Source organism: Xenopus laevis, chromosome 2L (genome assembly GCF_017654675.1).
Source record: "Xenopus laevis strain J_2021 chromosome 2L, Xenopus_laevis_v10.1, whole genome shotgun sequence".
Lineage (NCBI taxonomy): Eukaryota > Metazoa > Chordata > Amphibia > Anura > Pipidae > Xenopus > Xenopus laevis.
In genome coordinates this window covers 181,930,915-181,946,504 of record NC_054373.1, presented here as the reverse complement: position 1 = coordinate 181,946,504, position 15,590 = coordinate 181,930,915, and the positions used below count along the sequence as shown (strand labels likewise).

General features: G+C 39.9%; 1 protein-coding gene across 1 annotated transcript; it reads left to right on the top strand.

The window, feature by feature from the left end:
• Positions 1-12,128: 12,128 nt before the first annotated feature.
• LOC108705414 (olfactory receptor 51L1) lies at positions 12,129-14,004 on the top strand. The gene is made up of 3 exons (XM_018242288.2): positions 12,129-13,045; positions 13,534-13,575; positions 13,935-14,004. The coding sequence occupies exons 1-3, from the start codon at positions 12,138-12,140 to the stop codon at positions 14,002-14,004; spliced, it is 1,020 nt and encodes a 339-aa protein (XP_018097777.2). The 5' UTR covers positions 12,129-12,137.
• Positions 14,005-15,590: the final 1,586 nt, after the last annotated feature.

Genomic DNA, 15,590 nt, shown 5'->3' with positions numbered 1-15,590 from the left:
TGATCTAGATGGAGGACAAAGGCAGCAGTGAGGTGTCTAGACAGAGGTTGCAGTTTTAGTTGCAGCAAACTCCTTTAATTCCCAAATAGACCATATATCTAAATGTTGGGTGGGGGGGGTTATTCTGTATAAAGGCTATGTTTGCTTCAAAAATTCTATTAATTATTTCTTGGATTGTTGGGCAGTGTAAAGACTTCCAATGGCCCATATTGCTATTTGTGCTGCTGAGAACATTGAATTAGCCAATTTTTGACTAGATTTTGAAAACTACTGTAAATGGCTTTCCCATTAAAAAGGTGGGGATAGTCCTAGGTACATGTGTTATCAGATTTAGTACCTTATTAACCTCTTGCCTTAATGGCTGGATGATTGGGCATTCCCAAAAAATATGTAAGTGTACCTCATTCTCCACAGTTCCTCCAGCAAAGAGGTGAGTGTTCTGGGAAAAGTTTATGCAGTCAGAGGTATAATACTAAAACATTATTATCTGCTTAACATGTTCTTTCTGCCTAATACAAGTAACCATTTGTCTAGCATTTCTCCATATATCAGACCAGTCAGTGAGAGATAATTCACATTGAAGCACAGCGTTCCATTTGTTCATGTCATTTTTTTTTTTAACATGTTTTTATTTAGTTTTCAAAATAATATAAAATAAACAACATAAAGGAGTTTGGAGGTACATAAAAGTAATTTCCATAGTCAGGACATTCTTAGCAGTTACCTAAAGTGATCCAAATTATGATATCAACGTAGCTGTCACTAATAAAATAGTAGTGATGGGAGAATTTATTCACCAGGCGCAAATTCGCAGCGAATTCCCGCAATTCGCCGCCAGCAAATGAATTTGCAAAACCGGTGTGAAAATTTGCCGGCGTCGTTTTTCGGATTTTTCTCCGTTTTGTGGGAAATGCGTGAATTTTTTCGCGAAACGCCCCAAATTCGCCCATCACTATAAAATAGTAGTTAGTACAATAATATTTCCCACAAGCATAGTTTAAGAATACTTAATAACTTGTATGTAACTTCCGATTCATTTGGTGACTCCTGGGGGGTGATCGTGGATTCTGCTCCTGTGGATGGTGAAGGTTTTGGATATATTGATCGGTTTCTTGTACAATTATATTATTAAATAGTGATTCTGTGTCAAAAAATGCAGTGTGTCTAATTGTTTATATAGTAAGATGAAAACATTTTTTCTGTATGTTGATCTTTATTTGTCGTCTGTTCCAACCAATCCATGTGAAAAATATGGTGGAATTTTTGTTTGACTAATGAGAGTGAAGGAAAAGATGAAGAGAGCCAATGATGTAGAATGGTTTTCTGTTCATGTAATTTAATTAGTGATGGGCGAATTTGGGGCGTTTCGCTTCGACCGAAAAATTCTTGAATTCCCTGCAAAATTTGTGAAATGTCAAAACGGCGCCGGCATCTCATTTTTGACACCGTCGTCCATTTTTTTTTTTACGCTGGCAAATATTTGCAGTGGTTTTGCAAATGTATTCGCCGGCGGCGAATAGCTGGAATTCGCCGCAAATTGGCGCCTGGCGAATAAATTCGGCCATCACTAAATTTCATTCATTTTTGATCTTGACGTGGGCATTGGAAATATTGTTGCTGTATTTCAGGCATGTCCAGCCCGGGGGCCAATTGCGGCCCATTTTCAAATTTACACCGGCCCTCAGCCTCCTTCATGAAATGAATAATAACGAGGCCCCCCAGCACAGTGTGATCAAGAATCCCATAGCAGTAATATTTGGGCACTTTAGTGGAATGATCTGCCACTTGGTCGATACTGCTGCCTGTGTGCTGAAGGTGTTAGTACTAGACACATACTGGCACATAGAGATGCGCTATTTTCGCATACTTCTTTAGGGCTGAAGGTGTCAATAGACGTACTGATGTGCCAGTACAGTAAACTACATGCCAGTACGTGTCTATTACTAACACCTTCAGCACACAGGCAGCAGTATCGACCAAGTGGCAGATCATTCCACTAAAGTGCCCAAATATTACTGCTACGATTACTTCAATTCCTCTAATTTAATGTTAACGGTTCAAAGAATGTCGGGCTGAATGGTCGGCCCCCACACCCCCCCCCACCTCACCAAATCTGACCCTCGTTGCAAAAAGTTTGGGCACCCCTGCTGTATTTGCTAATGAAACTAAACTGTGAACTTGACTACAATGGAAAGCTGAGCGATACACTGGCAAATAAGGTTCTATGTTTATCAATGCAACGTCATGCACTTTAGTAGGAATGACATCATTTGCCTCTTTATAGGTCCCTGGTAAGGCTTCAACTTGAGTATGGGGGCAGTTTTGGGCTCCGGTCCTTAAGAGGGATATACAGTAAATGAACTGGAGAGAGTGCAGAGACATGAAAATAAACTGGTAAAGGAACATATAATGGGAATATTATTTCACATAGAAAAGATCAAAGAACAAGATACTACCCCTTTATACTTAAGAAGCAGGGCAAATGGGAAATACCCTGCTGAGTGATGTTCTGATGCTGATTCTATATATATATATATACACATACACAATATGCTTAGCTGGTGCACTCTTAACAATCCACAGCTGCCTGGGTGCTGGTCAACACATTAGTATGCAGTGAACAAACAAGCCGCACTCCAAGGACTTCATTTTGAAAAATAAAGGTGTATATATATATATATATATATATATATATATATATATATATATATATATATATATATATATATATAGATATAGATATATAGATATATATATATATAAACACATACATACAGTATATACATGCCTGGGTGCCGGCTCCTGTAAATTATAAAACATCATATTACACTGCACCCAAAGGACTTTAGTGACGAGCAAGTTATTTGGTACAATAAATGTATTTTTGTTTTGCTTCATGTACATCAACCAGCAGGGCAATAGGTACGAAATTAATGCATTTCCCTTGTCTATAAGCTTTGGTTAAGATGACATTTTATCATCACCAATACAGTATTTATTTTATGTTGCCACACACAGCGACGAGGAATTAGGTTTTAAATAATAAAGAACTGGATTATCATCACCATAATAACATGGGACGTGACACTACTGCTACTAGTAAATCAACACTTAGGGGCAGATTTATCAAGGGTCGAATTTTGAGTTAATGGGAGTTTATAAAAACTCCCATAAACTCGATTTTCGAGTTAAAAACGACCAATCAAAATTAATTTAAAAAATTGCATTTTTTCAATTCGGGTGAATAGGATGGAAAACTCGTTTTTTCAGATGACACCAAACAACCTAAAATTCCAGGACATCCCCCATAGCCTAAAACAGCAGGTTTAAAGTGGCGAATAGTCAAATTCAGATTCTTAAAGGGCCAGTACATGATACATTTCAAAATTCTAATTCAATTTTTTTTTTTAAAACTCAAATCAAATTTTAACTATTTTCTAGTCAAATTACACTAAAATAAATTTGAAAATTTGAATTTGAAATTCAAAATCTGAAAATTTTAATTTTTTTCGATAAATCCCCTTACTGTAAATACATTCCTACCAGGGTGATTTCGTTCTCTTACTGAGAGCCACGGGCTAAGGTCCTCTTATTGTACCTTCCACGTCTGACAAATTAACTTTATTAATTGATGGATCCCAAAAATAAAGACCCTGCCTTTGGAAAGCCTGAACACCCAACACCCAACTGAACCCACACCTTAACAACAGGTCAAAAATTAGTCCCTTAATCAGCACTCCTGTTAGGCCCCTCTGCAGGTGTGACAGTAGTCTCCCTTATGGAGTATTGGTTGGCTCAGGCATCATTGGACAAAAATAATATGTATATGGCTACCAAGAGTCAAAACTGACTTCAAGGCTTATAATAATAAGACTTACAGGTCTAACATATCACTAACCAGTACTAGTACTAACATATCACCCACCAGGCCTTTGCAATGGAAAGCACTTGCTTCTAGGGTTCTGAAATGTTAACCCTTGATTTTTAGCCAGGCCAATAGACCTTAGGGGTCATTTACGACCTACAACTGTAACTTTTGAGCTAGCAGTAGCTTCAGGGTCAATAGGTGCCCTTGAGCTTCATCTTCATCTTCACGGTTTCCAATCAATAAATGTATAATATTTCTGAACAGTGGTTGACTCTTATTTCAGGTTGTTTATGGGATTCCTCTCATTGGGTCAGATTCAATTCAGTAAAGAAAAAGATTTATCACGAGAAAACTCATGGACGAGATTCAATTTGAGATACAATTCAGAAAAACTTATCTGACACTTTATCAAATAAAAACTCTATTGAAGTCCATGGGAGAAAAACTGGAAGTGAATTAGGAGATGTTTGTTTTTGTTTTTTAATCTCAAGCCTGATTTATGAAGTGGTAAACCATGAGATAACTTTTTCTTACTGAATTTAATTGTAATAAAAAGTACTTGCCCTGGTGGTCTAGTGAGGGGACAGCAGGGACCCTGCCGCGAGCTCCTTCCTCTGCCGCGTCCTCTTCCGCACTGGACAACTAGGGGGCGCACAGCGTGCCTCTGTGTAATTTACAGGCGCATTCACACTGGTGTCATTACATCAGCGCATATTGGCGCGAAATTCGAATGTATTTAAAGCTACAGTACATTACCCTCATTGCCCGTTATAGGATTTGTTTCCTGGTGCTGTTAGCTGTTGCTATTCTGTTTCAACCTGGTCCTGTTTACCTGTTTTGACCCCTGCCTGGCTTTTTGACGATTCTACATTCTGTATCCTGACCCCTTGCCTGATTACTGACTTTGATTCTGCTTAACCCCTCTGATTGACTTCCTGGTTTGACCTTTGCCTGCCTGACTATGTTTATTCGCTGCCTGCCCCGACCCGGCCTGATCTGACTTCTCTATTAGCTGACGTATTGTACCGCGACCTTGGGCCTAAAAGACTCTCGCTAACAGTCGTGCCCCTCTGCCTATCCAGAACCCCTAGCCTTGCACTTCTCGTTTAAGTCCTGGTGGCATCCAAGTAGCTGAGGGCTCCTCCCGAGGCCAAAGGTGGTCACACTACAGGTGAAGTATGAGCCGAGACCAGGGTGCTTGGCATTTTTTCTGGTGTTGGGTGTCGACCGTGACATTAATCGGGCGCAGTGTCAGCATGGGCGGATTTTCACTAAGGCTTGGGGAGGCTAAGCCTCCCCAAATCTCCCTGTTTGCATTAAAAGAATAAATTAAAAGAAATGTATTTAAAAAAAAAAAACCTGATGCCTTACAGAGTTGGGTGACTTGCACTATGCAGTTGAAAAGAACGTTTTTATCCAACTCTTATTCGGAAGGTTGCCTGCCTCCCACTTAAAATTATAGCTTTTATAAACTGCTCGCAAACTGAGGCAGGCAGGGAGTCAGACGCTACGTTTAGAAGCCGGGTGAAGAGGTGACGTCACGGATCTCAGACGTCGGCTTTTAGACATTCCTAAGCACGTTACGATCTCTGGAGTTTGCATGAAGGAGTGACTGTGGGCTGCTGAGCTGATCCTTGCCTTTCTGTTTTTTGTCTGGTATGTGTTACTATTTCCAAGTATTGCATTCTATGGTCTCTAGGTTCTGGGGCAATATGGAGTGCAAGAAAGAAGGAAGTAAGACAGTAGGGCTGCAGGTGTCAAGCTATTCTACATGAAGGGGCAGGTGTCAGGTTTTTTTTATACTTAAACTTAAATATAATAACGTATATACTCGAGTATAAGCAGAGTTTTTCAGCCCCCAAAATATGCTGAAAAAACGCTACCTCGGCTTATACTCGGGTCAAGCGCAAAAACGGTCGCCGGCGTCAAAGAATAGTCGCCGGTGCTTAAGAATAGTCGCCGGCGCCCAAGAATAGTCGCCGGCGTCCAAGAATAGTCTCCAAGAATATTCGCCGGCGTCCAAGAATGGTCACGGGCATCCAAAAACAAGACGCCGGCACCTCCAATGGGAGCAGAAACCCTCAATTTTTTGATTGAAACTTACCAGAAGCTGCTGCATTTCTCACCCTCGGCTTATACTCGAGTCAATAAGCTTTCCCAGTTTTTGGAGGTAAAATTAGGTACCTCGGCTTATACTCGGGACGGCTTATACCCGAGTATATACGGTAGAAACATATACAAAGTGCAACCGATGTGATGGAACAAGTAAGTACTGTGTTTACCTTGCAGCCATAATTTGGTTGGGTTTTAATTTGTATCTTATGCCTTACAATTACCCATAGTTTATCTCTTATCAGACACCTTTACACGCAGAAATACAGTAATCAGTTCCTTACTGATGCTTCTCTCTTGCAAATAATAATGGACAACACAATGTCCCTTTCACCTGTCAGTGAATGAAAAGCATTATGTTGGATCATGGGGTAACAGGGTCAGACTGGAACCTTGGGGTCCCACCTGGGCTGCAAAACATAGTGCCCTCCTGGCAGTCCCCAGGGGCCCCCTCCTGACCTCTGAACTCCCGGCCTGCGCATGCGTGACTGACAGCTGGTCAGTCAGGGGAGCAGGTCTGAGAGCCCAGTTGCCACCGGCCCAGTCTGACCCTGTGGGCAAATCTTGGAGCCTAACAGTGCCAGACCAAGAGTGAAGCATGGCTAAGGAAAGCTTGTGCGAGCTGGGGGGAAGGGGTGTTGGAGTGAGTAGAAGTCCAGATTCCTCCACTTGCTGCTGAGAAACTTGGAACCAGTGATTCTCCAGGACCCTGAACTAGGGAGTAGGCATTGTGCCTTAGGCATTGTACCTCTTCTGCTTACCCCTAGTTCTGATCCTGGCGGCAAAGTCTGTCACCTGGACAGTGTGCCAGTATTCTAATAACATTTTTCAGAATAGAAGAGGAGAAAGTAATTGTTAAAAGCTAAAAAGGAAAGAAAAATAAGTAATAAAAACATTAAAATTGTACATGCAAGTAGTCTGTTTTTTGGTTGCCACGGCAACGACCTATGGCGACCAGAGTGCAGGCTAGGAAAGAAAATAATTTTAAAAATAAAGATAAAATGAAAGGATGCTTAAAATAATCTTTCTAGAAGTTACCTTAAAAGTAAATTCCCCCTTGAAATCATCCATGTGATTTGAATGGGACTAGTGATGGGCGAATTTATTCGCCAGGCGCGAATTCGCGGCGAATTTGCGCGATTCGCGCCCAGCGAATAAGTTCGCGAAACGCCCGCGAAAATTCACGGTAAAAATTCGCCGGCGTCAAAAAAATTTTTTCCCGAAAAACGGACGCCGGCGTCGAAAACGGACGCCGGCGCCGTTTCGCGAAATGGCGCGAATTCGCCCATCACTAAATGGGACAATTAGACAACCATTCAATTGGTAGTTATTAAAGGGTATCTAAACCAAAAAATAAACTTGGCCATGGTGCTTCTCTCTACAGTCGTTTTATATTTTTAGTAGTTTCTGAGATATTTGCATTTTCAGAATAATAACATCAGTCATTTGTCTCAACATAGTCAGCAACCAAAGGGTTAACTGAATAGAGGAAGTACATAAGAAACTGCATAGGCAGTTGTAGTCCCTGAAAGTTAAAGGAAAACTACACCCCCAAAATGAATACCTAAGCAACAGAAAGTTTATAAATTAAGGGGCATATTAAAGAATCTTATCCAATTGGAATATATATTTAAGTAAATATTGCCCTTTTACATCTCTTGCCTTGAGCCACCATTTTGTGATGGTCTGTGTGCTGCCTCAGAGATCACTTGACCAGAAATACTGCAGCTCTAACTGTAACAGGAAGAAGTGTGGAAGCAAAAGACAGAACTCTGTCTGTTAATTGGCTCATTTGACCTAACATATATGGTTTGTTGGTGTGTTTGTGAGTACAGTGAATCCTACGATCCCAAGTGATGGCCCTTATTTTTTAAAATGGCAATTTTCTATTTATGATTACCCAATGGCACATACTACTAGAAAAGTATATTACCGTATATACCAGAGTATAAGCCGAGTTTTTCAGCATCCAAAATGTACTGAAAAAGTCTACCTCGGCATATACTCGGGTCAGCGGTACCCGACCCGAGTAGCTGAGATTGCAGTCACTTTTAATCATTCCTATACCAACAGTTCACTTGGGGAGAGACTGCAATATCCCACAATGCCCTCTGTTGGTTATATGAAAGAATAACAGTGCACCCTCTGTTGGTTATATGAAAGAATAACAGTGACTGCAATATCACACAGCGCCATCTGTTGGTTATATGGAAGAATAACAGTGACTGCAATATCACACAGCGCCCTCTGTTGGTTATATGAAAGAATAACAGTGACTGCAATATCACACAGCGCCATCTGTTGGTTATATTAAAGAATAACAGTGACTGCAATATCACACAGTGCCCTCTGTTGGTTGTATGAAAGAATAACAGTGACTGCAATATCACACAGCACCATCTGTTGGTTGTATGAAAGAATAACAGTGACTGCAATATCACACAGCACCATCTGTTGGTTGTATGAAAGAATAACAGTGACTGCAATATCACACAGCGCCATCTGTTGGTTGTATGAAAGAATAACAGTGACTGCAATATCACACAGCACCATCTGTTGGTTATATGGAAGAATAACAGTGACTGCAATATCACACAGTGCCCTCTGTTGGTTATATGAAAGAATAACAGTGACTGCAATATCACACAGCGCCCTCTGTTGGTTATATGGAAGAATAACAGTGACTGCAATATCACACAGTGCCCTCTGTTGGTTATATGAAAGAATAACAGTGACTGCAATATCACACAGCACCCTCTGTTGGTTATATGAAAGAATAGCAGTGACTGCAATATCACACAGCACCCTCTGTTGGTTATATGAAAGAATAACAGTGACTGCAATATCACACAGCACCCTCTGTTGGTTATATGAAAGAATAACAGTGACTGCAATATCACACAGCGCCCTATGTTGGTTATATGAAAGAATAACAGTGACTGCAATATCACACAGCGCCATCTGTTGGTTATATGGAAGAATAACAGTGACTGCAATATCACACAGCACCCTCTGTTGGTTATATGAAAGAATAACAGTGACTGCAATATCACACAGCACCCTCTGTTGGTTATATGAAAGAATAACAGTGACTGCAATATCACACAGCGCCATCTGTTGGTTATATGGAAGAATAACAGTGACTGCAATATCACACAGCACCCTCTGTTGGTTATATGAAAGATTAACAGTGACTGCAATATCACACAGCACCCTCTGTTGGTTATATGAAAGAATAACAGTGACTGCAATATCACACAGCACCCTCTGTTGGTTATATGAAAGAATAACAGTGACTGCAATATCACACAGCACCCTCTGTTGGTTATATGAAAGAATAACAGTGCGCCCTCTGTTGGTTATATGAAAGAATAACAGTGACTGCAATATCACACAGTGCCCTCTGTTGGTTATATGAAAGATTAACAGTGACTGCAATATCACACAGCGCCCTCTGTTGGTTATATGAAAGAATAACAGTGACTGCAATATCACACAGTGCCCTCTGTTGGTTATATGAAAGATTAACAGTGACTGCAATATCACACAGCGCCCTCTGTTGGTTATATGAAAGAATAACAGTGACTGCAATATCACACAGCGCCCTCTGTTGGTTCTATGAAAGATTAACAGTGATGGCAATATCACACAGCACCCTCTGCACATGGTAGTGGGACAGTGGGACAATGCACACAGTAATCCGTTTGGCAATTCTCTGTCACCATCAACTTGCAAAGAAGTCCGGTTGATCGCTGGGGGGGTCGATTTGGCAGAATGTGCGCTGCTGGGAGACAGGGCTGTAGTTGTGTCTAGGCTTATACTAGAGTCAATAAGTTTTCCCAGTTTTCGTAGGTAAAATTAGGTACCTCGGCTTATACTCGGGTCGGCTTATACTCGAGTATATACGGTATTATAAAAATGGTTTATTTACATGAAGCAGGGTTTTACATATGAGCTGTTTTATGCAATATCTTTTTATAGAGACTCACATTCTTTCGGGTATTGGTCAGAGGACCACTCTGATGGCTTTTTACAGTTTATGTTTGTCATGTATGGCCATCTTTAGCCTCCCCAAATGAAAAAATCACCCTCCGCCTATAAGTGTCAGATATATAGGGCACGTTCTGTCTATTTCGTAACTTTGTCTTGATCATTACAAACATCTCAGATAGAACATGTATATTAACAATGTGACATTCATGGCTACTAAAAATATACATTCAAATAGAATAATTAAGAGAAAGAAGAAATAAAAAAATATAACAAACCATTGAGTACAGATGTGATATAAATACAAATTCACGGTTTCCTATCAATAAATGTACAATATTTCTGAACAGTGGGAAGATTGTCTCTCGTTTCAGGTAGTTTATGTGATTCCTCTCATTGGGCCAGATTCAATTCAGTGAGAAAAAGGTTTATCACTTGAAAACTCATGGACGGGATTCAATTTGAGAAAACGTATCACGTGAAAATTCTATTGAAGTCCATGGGGAAAAAACTGGAAGTGAATTAGGAGAAAAAATTTTCTGCTCTAATTGAATTTTATCAATGACTTATGAAGTGGTAAACCTCGATATAACTTTTTCTCACCAGTGTCGGACTGGCCCGGCGGGAAACCGGGAAAAAACCCGGTGGGCCCCGACCCCTAATGGGCCCCCGCCGGGCCAGTCCCCCGTCCCGATCATACTTTAAAGAAAAAAATGTTTTTCTATGTGCCGCGCAGCGCCATTTGCGCATGCGCGCGGCACCTTTCAGTGAGAAGCGGCGCCTACACGCAGGCGCGCCGAGCAGCGCCTTCGCGCAAGCGTGTTCAGTGGGTCGCAGTAGGGAGGCAGGGGGGTCGAGGGGGCCCTGGACTTTAGTCCCGGTGGGCCACGGGCCCCCCAGTCCGACCCTGTTTCTCACTGAACTTAATCTGCCCCATTGTCAGATATATATCCCTGTTCTCCCATATGGTGTTTATACAAATGACATGTAGATGTCACTGGGTACAATACATAGTTCCTGTTTTTCATTTCTCTTAAACTCAAGATTTATCAAGTATAAAATCCACAAAAAACTTTTACTACAAAACGTCACCAAGTAAAAACAGTTGAGGTCCTATAGAAGTCCAGGGCAGCTGCACTGATTTGTTTGATTTTGTTTTAGCCATTTGGACTTTTAGAGGTTTTTGGATTTTTTAGTACATTGTTCAGCTTTTTTTTTATGTTTTTACTTTATATCCTGGTCTTTCAATAACTTTAATGACATTTGAGGTTTTAGAGAAAATTAGTTTAATTGTGGTTTCAAAAAGCTCTAAACCCACTAAAATTCAACCTTAATAAATGGGCCTCCAATTCAAATTTGTGTATTTTTAGCCCAAACAAACTTCAATCACAGTAAAAACTTGAACTGGAAAGTTAATAAAAGGGCCTATAAGTGTTAGGATAGAGTATATTTAGTAAAACTGGGTAAACTGTGAATAGTATGCAACAGAAATTTGAAGGTTGGTCTACCTAGTTTGTAAAAATCTTGAGCAAACGGGTAACATTTACATATAACAATATCTATAAGTGAAAAAAATGTCAGGAATATCGAAGCAACAGAATAATAATATTAAGATAATTATATCTCAGAGTCCACACATGTTGGTGTTGTCCCCCAAAGAACCAAAGAAAAAATCTTTAGGAAGAAACATTATTTCATGGATATTGTGATGAAGCATTATGTATTAGCTTATTTACCAAAGTGGTACCATTCTTGGCCAGGGTGCCAAGGTGACCAGGGTGGTCCTTGCCATTTATTCAGCCCATCTGGTGAGATTTGGTCAGTCTGGTGCTGAACTCCTTTTTCAAACATAACCTGATGCCCCAGCAGGATTCATTATAATCTTTCACAGATGATCGTATGTAATTTATTACTTGTCATCTGTCATTTGTTCTGCTTCAGCTCCCGTGTCCTGCAGAGAATACCGCGTATCTGCTTGTCCTTTGAGATATTAATTAAAGGATGGGTAAGGTGAACCAGCTAACATAAATATATTTATAAAGAGCCCACAAAGCCTGCCTGAGGTCACTGACTAAATAACATTATGACTGACTGTATCCGGATGTAACTCTTCATCTTAAATGTATTTCATATCTTCATCTATGCATTTTATATTAACAAACTGAAAATGGAAAACGAGTTCAATACCAGCAAGAACTTTGTGCTCCTTGGCATTGAGGAGATGGAAAGGTTTAAATATCTTTACTGCTCACTTTTACTCATAACTTACTTCTTCATTTTGATGTTCAGCTCGACGATCATCTTTGTGGTGGTGTTTGATGAAAGCCTTCATGAGCCCATGTACACTCTTATAGCCATCCTTTTGCTCAATGGGATATTTGGGAGCTCTTGTGTCTTCCCAAAACTGATCACTGATTTGTTATTATCATCCAAGGAGATATCACACAACGGCTGTTTCATCCAGACATTTGGGGTGACACTTTTTGCCTACTTTGAAATCTCCACATTCACCATCATGGCTCATGACACCTACTTAGCAGTTGGCCACCCATTGAGATACCCAACTCTAATGACAAATTCATTGGCTCTGAAATTAATCATGGGATCTTTGATCTATAATGTCATCTTAATTTTGCCTAGTTCATTACTTGCAGCAAGACTCCCACTTTGCAGGTCTCACATTAGCAACATATTTTGCGATAACATGGCCATCCTTATTCTCTCCTGTGTAGATACTTCTATCAACAAGTTGTATGGAGCAATTATTTTTGTTGTCGATTTAATAGTCATGGCACTACTCATATCCCATTCTTACGTCCGTGTATTTCTGATCTGCTTCAAGATTTCCAAAGATGCCTTTAAGAAAGCCATTCACACCCTGGTGACCCACCTACTCAATTTTTCTATTTTTATGATAGGAGTTTTTTTTATATTTGCTCGCTACAGACTTGGGACCATTAACCTCCCTGTTACCTACCATATACTTCTATCTATAATTACCTTTATATTTCCCCCTCTTCTCACCCCTGTAATATATGGAATAAGGATGCAGACACTAAAAATTAAAATCATTCATTGCCTCTGGAATGCAAAGCAGAGGGAATTTGCAAACTAAATACAGTATCTTCTCTTTATAGCTCTCCATTCTCATGTATTTAGGGTGGGAACATAAGTAATGTAGTATACGTTTTTGCCATCTCATCCTTCATTTTTATTCCTCTTATTCTCCTTTTCATCTTGGTCATTCATTTTTTTCTCTTTCCCATGCTTATGTCACAACATTCCACTTGTCCACCTTATTGTGAGCATAAACACTTCAAGACATTTACAAGTTGGAAAAGATAACCTGGTCCAAATATGCAAACATGATAATCTTTGCCAAGTATAAGCCAACAACTGAAACTTCGCCCAACTCAACTGGAGTGGGGCTGGACTGAACATCATTCCTCTGTCCAGTGAATCCAGTTCTAATAATATAACTATTGCGATTGTCAAACATCTTTACAAATATATCCAGGACCCTGCCAGGGTCTGCCATGGTGCAGAGAGATTGTTGAATTGCCATTATTCAAAAAGGGATCTAGTTCTAAGCCTGAAAACTATAGGCCTGCTAGTCTGACATCAGTGGTAGGAAAGCTTTTGGAGGGGGTAATACTGGATAAGATAATGGAGTAAATCTTAAATAACAATATTATGCGTTTGTGCCAGCATGGCTTTCCGCAAATTAGATCTTGTCAGACTAATCTAATCTAAATGCCTTCTATGAAGAGATGAGCAGAAGTCTAGACAGTGCAAGTGGCAGTGGATGTGTTCTACTTTGCTTAAGCAGCACCATACCGATGGCTACTGATTAAATTAAAACATATTGGCCTGGAACATACATTTTTGTTCTTGGATAGAAAACTGACTGTATTTTTATTATGTTCTACTTTTTATGATTTTTGTCTGATCTTTATTGCTCTAGGTTTGTTCATGAAGATCATCATTTTTTAGGCTTCTACATTCAATATTTTGGAATCTTGTTAATGAACTGATCTATTATTGACTTGTTTATGAAAACAATAAATATGTTGTACAAATGAAATGAAAACTAACTGTGGGATAGAATGCAAAGAGGGGGGTAAATGGAACAGTAGGTCAATCATATTAGTGGAGTACCTCAGGGGTTTGCCCTTTGTCCTTTGCTGTTTAACGTGTTTATTAATGGCCTGAAGGTGGGCAATGTACAGTAAGTGCTGTCTCTATTTTTGTTGATGATACTAAACTAGTTCTAACTATAAATTCTATGGTACTGTAGATGCGGATACTTTGTAGAGTGATTTGACTAAACTGGAGAACTGGTCAATAACCACCTTGAGTATGCAGTGCAGTTTTGGTGCAGTTTTAGGCTCCAGTAATTTTAAAGGATATAAATGAGCTGAAGCGTAAATGGGAAAGGGTATGGACCAATGAAACTATTAGGAAAGACTTGGGGTTGTTTTCTCTGGAGAAAAGATGCTTGCGAGGGGACATGATAACAATTTACAAGTACATTAGAGGTCATTATAGACAAATAGTGGGGGACCTTTTTTACATATAAGAGAACAAGATGCCCCCATTTAGATTAAACTTTAGACTGAGAACTGAACTTTCATTTGAAGCAGTTCATCAGGACAGTGGCATTGGGGAATGCCCTGTCAGATGAGATGTGATAGAAGATTGTATTAATGTGTTTAAAGGAGAAGCAAAGGCTTGCAGCACTTGGGGGTGCCAAATGTTAGGCACCCGCAAGTGATTGTATTGACTTACTTGAAACCCCTGGCAAGTGCTCCTATCAGCAAAAAACTGCACCAGTCCGGGGTTATACCAGTGAGCACCAAGGAGCGATCCAATTCCATTGTATTCTGTCTTCAAATCTCCCAGGGCAGATGCATGCACAGTTGAACGCAATAGCAGACTTTTTAGTTAAAGTTCATCTTTCCGTTCTTCTGCACATGCGCATGCGCAGCCGCGCAAATACAGAGGAAGACAGAAGACGATCAATTTGTGGTGCTCACTGGTATAACCCCGGGCCAGTGCAGATTTCTGCTGATAGGAGCACTGGCCAGGGGTTTCAGGTAACTACAATCACTTGGAGGTGCCTAGCATTTGGCACCCCCAAGCGCTGCAAGCCTTTCCAAAGGGTGGCTTGAATGATTCTTCAACAAGGATAATAACCAAGGCTATTTCAAGATCTTCAATTAGTTTTGTATAAGTATGTGAATATTTATTTTTAAATGTGTGCATTTGTGCATATTTCTTGATAGCCCTGTATAGGTATGTACTGGGGATTATTAGAAAGGGTTGATCTTAATAGACTACTGATTATTATCAACCATGTATTGTATGTATTGTAACACAGAACACTTGCAGGTAATTGTATATTATTACATACATTCTGCACACTGTAATAGAGAATTGATACCTCATGAACTTTAGGATCTGTTCCTGATTAATTGTACTCAGTACAGGGGAATAATTATGTTGGCATAATCAGATTATGGTTATAATTATAACATAAACCATAAAACAGAGGTCTCTATTAATGAAAGATCCCAGAAAAATGACTTGTATAAAGTAGAGTGACCATTCCCTGTTATAG

Coding starts and splice junctions, on each gene's coding strand:
- LOC108705414 (XM_018242288.2), top strand. CDS start 12,138: ATGGAAAACGAGTTCAATACCAGCAAGAACTTTGTGCTCCTTGGCATT. Junction 13,046..13,533: donor CTAAAAATTAAAATCATTCA/TTGCCTCTGGAA, acceptor TGTTGAATTGCC/ATTATTCAAAAAGGGATCTA. Junction 13,576..13,934: donor TCTAAGCCTGAAAACTATAG/GCCTGCTAGTCT, acceptor TTATTGCTCTAG/GTTTGTTCATGAAGATCATC.